This window comes from Glossina fuscipes, unplaced genomic scaffold (assembly GCF_014805625.2).
Source record: "Glossina fuscipes isolate IAEA_lab_2018 unplaced genomic scaffold, Yale_Gfus_2 85, whole genome shotgun sequence".
NCBI lineage: Eukaryota > Metazoa > Arthropoda > Insecta > Diptera > Glossinidae > Glossina > Glossina fuscipes.
Window position 1 is genome coordinate 293754 of NW_023998439.1, and position 9704 is coordinate 303457.

General features: G+C 33.3%; 1 protein-coding gene and 2 long non-coding RNA genes across 5 annotated transcripts in view; 2 read left to right on the top strand and 1 right to left on the bottom strand.

Moving 5' to 3' along the window:
- Nucleotides 1-2821, top strand: part of LOC119638215 — a 49135-nt gene extending 46314 nt beyond the window's left edge. Inside the window, exon 2 of the long non-coding RNA XR_005247399.1 lies at nucleotides 2622-2821. This is a non-coding gene — a long non-coding RNA (uncharacterized LOC119638215). The remainder of the gene's footprint in view (nucleotides 1-2621) is intronic.
- LOC119638217 overlaps nucleotides 1-3089 on the bottom strand; it is a 187508-nt gene extending 184419 nt beyond the window's left edge. Inside the window, exon 1 of the long non-coding RNA XR_005247402.1 lies at nucleotides 3028-3089. This is a non-coding gene — a long non-coding RNA (uncharacterized LOC119638217). The remainder of the gene's footprint in view (nucleotides 1-3027) is intronic.
- LOC119638212 overlaps nucleotides 1-9704 on the top strand; it is a 324089-nt gene that overhangs the window by 133177 nt on the left and 181208 nt on the right. For 2 of the 3 annotated variants that reach the window (XM_038034880.1, XM_038034882.1), the window contains exon 1: nucleotides 2950-3493. The exons of the other annotated variant lie outside the window; for it this stretch is intronic. In XM_038034880.1, coding sequence (XP_037890808.1) covers nucleotides 3259-3493 — 235 coding nt within the window. In that variant the 5' untranslated portion in view covers nucleotides 2950-3258. Of the gene's footprint in view, nucleotides 1-2949; nucleotides 3494-9704 lie in introns of those variants that run through there. 3 annotated transcript variants of the gene reach the window in all.

Here is a 9704-nt window from a genome sequence, read left to right on the forward strand (position 1 = left end):
AAAAAAAAAAAAAAAAAAAAAAAAAACGAAGAAGAAGCAGTAGATTGTTGTGCATATGCAAGCGGGTGCGTTTTAAGCAATTGTTCGTCAGTCACAGTTAGCAATTTGCTGATGTTGATGATGATGATAATGATGATACTTGTCTATTGTGGTGATGTGAATATTACTTGGATTTTGGCATAAGTTTATACATATGTTTGGGTAGAGGTACACAAAAATGAGTTATAATAAATTAAATTTACGGGAAAGAAAGTTGATTGAGCCACCATTAAAAAATACAATAAGAAAATTTTAATTAATTTTCAAAACAAAAATCAATTTAGTTGAAAGTCAGCGCATTCTAAACTTCTAATAAAAAGTAATAATCAGTGATGGCAGCTATGTATGCACTATCAATCATTTCAAACTTTTGACATTCATTTTAAAAACTTTTTTTTTTTTTTTTTTTTTTTTTTTTTTTTTAAAGAAATAAAAATAAGATATAATTATAATTTAATAATTAGATGTTGTTGATGTTATTATATTAAAGCTTAAAAAGCATGCACCACTAAACGATGGGGTATAACAGATTTGATTTGACGGAGAAGCGCGTCAGACACTCCGTAATACACACTCTCCTGCTCAGGCTAAGATTATTCTCAGTCAAGTAAGTCTGTCCATCTGTTCATCTCTCTGTCATCTGCTGTTGGACTATACTCGTAGTCACAAAAATTGAGATAATCATTCGAAAGTTGGTGTATGCGTGCTTTTGGTTGATGCACAATCCTTAGATACTGAACGTTATAAGAATTAATATTCGACAGTGGAAAAAGTATTTCAACTACTGATGACTTCAACGCATGATGGCATATAACAATATAATCATGTTTATATACATTATATATAATTGTATATTCTGTTAAGTCACTAGATTTAATTAAATATGGATAAATTTCTGCCTAATTTTTAATAAGTAATGGGAAGTGGTCGAAAAAGTGGGCTGGTCCTTCCTCGGTTAAAACGCGTCGGTGCATAAACGTTTCCGAAATTGCAATCTGTGGGTTAAGCACGACAATATAAGACGGACAGACGTACAAACATGTCCTTTTACAAGCTATATACTGACGCTCGCACGAGCTCAACATACTCTTGTACGAGATGCGGGGTAGAGTATAAAAAAAGGCAACGAAATATTTTCTTGGAAGTATACATCTTTCCGCTTGAAGGTAGGATATAAACTTCTTGTCGAAAGAAACTACTGTTTGGGTGTAGAAAATTTTTTGCTGATCATTCAATATATGTGCGAGCACGATGATAATTAGGAAGGAGTATAAACCGGGAAAGGGGAAAGACGAGATTGATATTTGTGTAAGTTCGACTTGAACGATGGTACGGATCGTTGCAATTTGCTTATTCTAAAGGTTGGGCAATGTGATCATGCGGTATGTGGACAACTCCAGCTTGGATGGCTGAGAAAGCTGAGCTGAAATGGACACATAGCTCATGCAGTTCATAAATTGCAATGCTAAACAGAAAACATAATGACCGTTAATAGCAGCGGGAAGGATAACATATCCCAGTTTAGTGCTTCTAAAGCTTTCTGGACGAGTTTTGTTATATGGGACCGAACATCATTATTCTAAGCAATCATGACTTTTGACATGCTGCGCCCGTGTTCCAACACAATTCATGCAATTGCTGTTAGTAGCGTTCCCTAGAACTACTCTCGATTGGTTGAGAAAAGCGATAAAGCGAGGGACGCAGCTGATCTCCACCCATCCCCGAAACAGGGTAGATGCTAATGGCTCGCTTGGTCTGCATTATACTCTGCTAGCATTTCGCCTTGCCTTTGCTTTGCGAACCAAGCAGAAAAAGTCATTCTATTCAAATCAACAGCAAGGATACTGTTTATCCTGCATACTAAGATAGTAGTTTATATTGTAGATATATAAAGCTATGTGAAAATTAAAGATAAAGAAATCACAATTTAACTGGTTATCTGGTATTATTAATTACATCTTCTCGTAACGAACAACCAGAGCTTGCTCAATGCCCCGATTAATTAATTCTAAGCACGACCTCTTTATTAGTTGTTCTGCCAAATATTACTTAACAATAACACTGACAGCTTTGTCTTGACAATTCTTGTTCCATAGAGACATTATTGCATCAATTTCCTTGAAATGATTACTGTTACGGTAATTCAACTACTGTTCAACAACTGTTAAACAAACTAAGTAAGAGATTTCTTAGTGAATTTATAAACAATTCTGAAGCTCTGAAGTAGGAGGATTTTATTAGAAGAATGGAAAAAATTTTATCTAAAATCTATATATTTATGATAATAAAGAAGTGAATCTTGTAATGAAATGATTTTTCCTCCTCTGCCATGGCATACATCGCGATCGTGAAATTATATCGAGTACAATGCAAAAACCATATTTAAAAACTCTTCTCTTTCATCCCATCAATGGCCCGAAAAGTGTAAATTTCATAAATAAAAATAGGAAAATAGATAACTTTCGCACTTGTACCGGTTGAAGTTACTGGGCTTTACTTGCAATATTTTCGAATATTTTTGGAAATAAACTTATTTCCATTTACTTTATATATATATATATATATTTTGGTTTAAATTTTAGGATTTTTTTTGTTGTTTTTTTTTTGTTTTGTTTACATAAAGAGAAAAGCCGGAAAAACCGGAAATAAGTTGAAATACTTTAATAAACTCTAAGAGTATTCTATTAAATGCTGAAGCATTGGATATGCAGGCATTGCCAGTGTATATGTTTATTGTTATCAATAGAATATTTATTTAAAATTTCAAAAAGAGAAACCAAAAGGAACTCAACTTGGTTTTAAGCCAAAAAATACCAAAAAAAAAAAAGAAAAACACGAAAACTGAAGAAAGCTTAAATAAACATATTTTGTTGAAAATAAATGCAACAAAATTTAAAAAATAAAAAGCGACTAAAAAAGAGCATAAGAGAAATAAGTAAAAAAGTAAAGAAGAAAATCACCATAAACTTTAAACAACAAAATAATCACCATAACAACAACAGGAACAACAGTTCAGACTACGATAACAACAACATTGGTTGTGGTGTCAGTGTTGCTTGTGGTCCTCGTGTCTCATCATCTACGGCCGCACCGCCACCACCACCACCACCACCACCACTACAACCATCATCGCCACCATTCTTCACACAACAACAGCTATTGTTTGTTAGCATTTGAACGTTTCGCTGCGTTTGCATTGTTGTCATCACTGGCAACGTCATGACCCGATTCAAAATAAAAAACTTAAAAATTCTTTCTTGTTGCCTGAGCATATGGTTTGCAATTTTTGGCGCCTTACAGCTGGTACGTTGTAGTGAATTCCCTGAACGGGAATGCTGTGATTTAACAACGACATCGACAGTAAGTCCATTACCGGTACCGCCTGCAGCTCTACCAACGGATAAGACACTGTCACCAACAACTGCAGTACAAACAATATCAGTCGGTAGATCAGGTAAGCTTTTACATGTTATATATATATTATTATTATTATTATTATTTTAATATTTTTTTTTTTTTTTCTGTCGTCGTTTAAGCGCTTTATAGTTTGAGGTGGGGAATAAAAAAAAAAAATAAATAAAGAAAAAACAAAAACCAAAATAAAAACAAAAACAAACAAACAAAAAAAAAAAAAAAACTGGAAAAGAAAATAAGATCTCTTCTGTTATAAAATAATAAAAAAATTCTTTAATAATAAGCCTTTCAAAGAGTTTTGAGATTTATATAAAGTTGTTGAGGAAAATTTTTTTAGGTTAAAAAGACAGAAACAAAAAAAAAAAAACAAAATAAGAATAAAGAAAACAAAAAGTTACGAAAAACAAATTTTAGATTTAAGCGATGTTCAAAGAACGCTAACTGAACTGAACTTGCTTTCAAAGTTTTCCTGTAAAAACTTTTATACTTAAGCGAATTTCTGCTTTAGCTTAGTCATTTGCATTGATAATCAAATAAAAGGTCTTTCGACATTTTTTTTTTTTTTTTTTTTTTTTTGCAAATTTGCAAACATTGTGTCTGTTCTATAAAGTTTGCTGTTAAGCAAACATTGCAGTAGACAGAGTTGAAATTTGGTATTGATACGCTCAGTTACTTCGAAACATAAAACTTTTCACAATTCCTGTAAATACAAGGATTGAGGTAAAAAAAACCGAATTATAAAAACCAAAAAACATTTAGTTAAGACAATGCAAAGCAGATTAAGTAAATTTATCAATCATGGAAATTATTTACAGAATGAGAATATGAGATAAGACATTCTGATCATAGTTCTTGATTTCTATCATTTACTACTGTCCAAAAAGTAAGACCAATTTAGTTTCGTCTTTGCGAATAGCTTCCCGCAAACGACGCATAAAACAGTTTGGCGCGATGGAACGAATTCTTAATGAACAAAGCTATTAACATCCTCTCGGGTTTTGAGCGATTTTTGGCCCCATTTTTTCGATCTTGGCTCAATTTTTGCGCGATATTTCTTTCGAGCGGAAGATCGATTGCTTCCAGATCGTATGCAAGTCTTATCGCATTTCTTTCCGCAAACAAACTGTAATGCAAAGTCCTTTCCACAACCAAATCGCACATTGTGTCCACCAAAAGAGATACATTTTGTGTCGTTGGTTTATACCCAAAACCAAGCACAGCTGAAACACTTATAAAGTTTATGACGTTAAATTTGACACAGATGTCTGCCACAGTGATTCCAATTTAAAAAAAAATATGTATCTGATATGCAAAATATATATTGAATAATGAATTACTTTTTGGTCACAGCATCACTTGTGATTATATCCTACAACGTATATAATACAGAAGTTCAGTAAGTCAGTGCGGATGTAAGCAATAGCCAGAAAGACTTGAGATATTCCCACTGTTTTCATATTGGCCAGTTCAGAATTACTTCTTGAATCGATCTAAGCTTGTCTTCTATCCGTCTATCTGTCCTATTTTCTTGTGTTCAGAAATTTCTAAGAGATTGTGATGACGTTTAGTGTGCCGAGATAACTTGGCGCAAGAAGTAAAGACTGTTGAAAATCTTTCGGATCGGAACCCTTTTTCGTCCACTAAACCTATAGAACCTCTTTTGGAAAATCAGTATATGAATAACAGTATTAAGCAAAGACACATTGCTCAAACGCAATGCCGCAATGCTATCAAATGCCGCGTTCACGATGAACGCAAAGTTTAACGCTGAGAGCATCTGTAAAACCGCGCATAGGAGGAGGATTGAGTAGGATTCTCAATTAGGGAGAGTAAGTATGACTACGTAAGGAAATTATCATTTTAGGCATAAGCGAACTGTCCTGCGGTATTTTGGATAAATTTACACTTTACAACTGTTCGTTGAAAGCTTTCTCACTATAAAGACATCACTGAAGGGATATACGCGTATAAAGATTCTTCTATATGTTCAAGCCCCTTTTTGAACGCGTGACAAAAGAGCAGAAATCGATCCAGAGCGCGAGTGAAGGAATAATCATATAAGGCAGTCGAGGACACGAATATTTTTAAGGTTGATTACGATGACGGGGTGAAAACGATTTGTTAGGCTTAAAGAAGCATTATCGTCGAAAATCCAGACAATGGACTTCACAATACTTCGACTAAAAGCAGGAACAGAAAAAGGATAACATTTAGATGGAAGCACTGTAGGCAATCTAGTTTGCTTCATTTGTATAACACTTTGTTCTAGAACAATATATTTCACCTAATGATTACCGAAAATTCCTCAATTCTCTATTATTAAAAAATGGCGATATGTACAGTCGGCCGGAGTCTTAATTCAATGCCAAGGAAATCGGATTTAATGATGGAATGGCGAAATCGTTATGAACACAATTATGGGAGATAGATTTGCAATTTTTATAACGTTGTTGTTTTGGCGCAGACGAGCCAGCTGATGCTTGAATTCAACTTAACGAGATAGCGAGAAGGGAGAAATATATAGGAAGTTCGAAATCGGAATTATGGCTGCAAGTCCGTCATTAGCCTTAATTCGAACAAGCTAATGGGAAGACGCGTGCGATTGAATGCCGCTTTGGATCACAATGGAACAAAGACACACAATTATAAATCGATAACGACATACGGCAAAATTAATTCGCTGAGGCATTCACCATATACTCCAGATCAGGAGAAAATAGTTTAGATAAAACATTGAAGTTAGCGCGAGTATTGAAGAATGTTTTGAAGTTATTGCCCAATGGTGCCAAACCGGTAAATTTTATAAAATGTTTATATAGCATATATTCTTATATGCTATGGAACAGTAGGACAGTGTATATCTTCCTTGAAGGAAACCACGTTGATGAATGAATTCCGTTGCGCAAAAAAAGAAAAAAAAAATGCTTTCTTGCCTAAGTCATAAACTTTTCATACGATCCTCGTCGTTGGGTACTTGCGCGATGCAAAATTTTCATTAATTTAATAAACTCCCAACGATGGCTGCATATATGCTATCGAATAACTAATGTTTCTTATTTATTTATATAACGGGTTATGTAAATGTGGGTTAAAGCGAACTAATACTGTCATAATTAAAACACGCCAAATCTTCTTCTTCATACTTAAATGTTTAACCGAAAGCGTGTGCATGTGTATAGATATTTCTGGCAATTAGCAGCTCAAGTAGTGTTTTGCTACGTTTAGGTAAACATAGTGAAATTTAAAAGGTCTCCTTGCCTCTCAACGGAAGAAAAACAACACAAGGGTGTTATGAGTTGTCAGTATTTGTTTTCAAAACTGTCGAAAATGAATAAGAGATTAAATCGAGATTACTTAACCCTTCAGTCACCTATGAGTTATCTATGATCCTTGATAGGTTTGTAGGTATTAGTTAGGGAAACATTGCTTAGTTTTGTTTTAGCAAAACTCAAGCATACAATTTGTTAAACAACATTTTTTTGAAACAACTTGTATCATTGAAGGAGTTTTCCAATTTTTCATTGTTGGTTATGGATTTCCTTAAGCTCGGTATTGCAGCAATCCCCACATGGAAATTTTGTCTGTTAAATGTATCCCTACTGAAGCATGTAGCACTTGAACATGAACTATCTTCTGTAACCGGTTTTATTGCAATGATCCGCAACTATGTTTTGTCCAATACTTAACTTCGCAGGGATATTGTAAAATGAAGCAAGTCTTCATTATCGATGACTTTATTATTAGAGCTATTGTGTGTAAGCGTGATAATTGTCAGAGCAAGACCGAATGAATCACTTGTCTGTCTCGAATCACTTGTCAAAGCCCGCGAACCTTTGTCGCTTTAACCAAAGTGATATTGACAAATATAAAAGAATTTTTCAAAATTCTCGCTCATTTCCGCAACGCAATTGCTATTAAACAATAACCTTTATTTTGATTATCTACAGATTGGCACACTTTTAAAATTATATCGTCGTTATATCGTCGCTTGATAGCATTAATAGTACTAATGTCCTCTGGTCATTGGTCGATCATTTCAAGATAGCTTATACCGTGGCAAACCTGTAGTAGCGTCAGAAACCTAGTCCTTTAGGCAAGTTTTAGTTGCGGCAAAAATATCAAATACATCACCGTGAAGAAGAAGATTACTGAACTCCTCGAGTTTCGTAGAACTATTTATTAGAAGGACTAATATTCGGGCATTGCAGATGTGCAACGTTCAGATGAAGACCATCATATTTGAGGTAATTCTGAAAGAATTTATTGCTGGCAATTGGCCCAAGATTCGAGTCTAGCAGCATTAAAGTATAAGTTATAACAGAGCAAGATGATGTTTGTAAAAAAATTGCAGTATAACAATATCATCAGTATAATGAAAAGATTATCATTATTTTTCATCAGTCATCGTTCATTAAGCAAAGGACTATAATGAAATAAAGTCTTTTTTCTTAGACTTGTACGTTATCACTTCTAATGACTTTGTTAGAAATTCTCTTAATGAGATACTCAATTAAAATTAATAATAATTTTTGGTTATTTCAGAAAATTTCGAAAAACTCGACATGTAAGATTTTCCTAAAAATTGCAATGGAAAAAAATATGCTCTTCATGTAGTTGCTGCTGATTTTCAGGTTAACCTAAAAAATATGTGTAAGAAATTATTGGCGAAATATAAAACTTTTTTGCATTACTATACAATTTTTTCGAAAACATAAGCAATTATTTCATGTTTTACAACCAAGGGTTTAAAAGAATACCTTATGCACCAAAGTCTAATGGAATGTATCTCATAATCATATCGCCGCGTCAACGAAATTTTGCCACATTTATGCAAAATGTTCAAGAAAACTTTCAAATAAAAAAGTGCATTATATGCCAGTGAAGCGTTGGTGAAGCCATTTGCCCGGTGTGCTACTCTATACATAACCCATCCTATGTGCATTATGATGCAATAAAAGATTGACTGTTAGAAAATCAACTCTGTTTTTCTGTATTTCTTTATGAGACAAGAGTTCAATACACTAATACAATCGTGAAATGAGAGACTTATAGGACTTATAGGACATCTTACTATCCAATACATTGCTTATGATTAAATCGTATATGACGATAATACAGCGTTAGACTGGAAGGAGAGCAAGAAAGCAAGAACGAGTCTTTTATGAAAACAAGCAAAACGCATGTATGTGAACATAAAAAAATTACAATTCAAGCGGAAAAAGACGAAGAAGAAAGTGACATGCAGCTGTCACGAATGTTATGTAAAACTTTTTTACGATATATTTAAGATATCTACTAATTGTTTGATTGTATTGCTTTGTCTTTGAAACGAGACACATTGAGCTTACATTGCACTCTTTGTTGTGTTGTTGTTGTTGTTGTTGCTTGCTTTTCCACCTTTTTTCATCCTGTTTTCGTTACCTTTCCTGTTAATAAGTAAATTTTACAAATCTGCAATTTACGCCCCCCCCCTCCTCCCCCCCTCCCCTCCAGCACTTCAGCCATCCCCCTTTCCTGTTCGTTTATTTAATTATTTATTTACTATTTGTATATGGGGCAAAGCAAATTTCCTCAATATTATGTATCTATATATATATATATATGTATACGAAATTATAGTACAAATGATAATAAAAATATAATAGAAAAAGGAAAAAGGATAAGAAATTGTTTCCCCCAACCCATGTTAAGAGATCAAAATACGAAAACAAAAAAAAGTTCCGAAGAAATCACTATAACAACACAGTAATGCTAATAGCTGGCTATATTTCAATTATTATTATAAATAAATAATTATCACAAGCATTTAAATAAAGATTGGCAAAATTTCATGTAGAAGCTTAAAACATATCGATATTGTCTGCATTAAATTTAAAATGTAATCTGATGGCATCAATAAATTAATAAAATAAAACATTGTAGAGATAATTATTCTGACTGCAATTAAAATTTGAAATGCACATTATAGTTTCGATTAAGAAACAGAATGTAAACCATGTTTTACGAATTGAAGTAATTAGGGGGAGGAGGAAGAAGCAGAAGAATAGGACGAAACCCAATTTTTTGATTCCATTAAGTTATTATTAAATGTTAAAAATTGATCTGCTCTTACGAAGAAAATCATATAATGGGTTTGCGTGTGTGTGTGTGTTCGCCTTTAATACACGAGCGGACAAATATGCCAGCAAAACAATTATTTGTAATTCAATAAAAATTATTGAACATCAATAAAAAGAAACAATATATATATA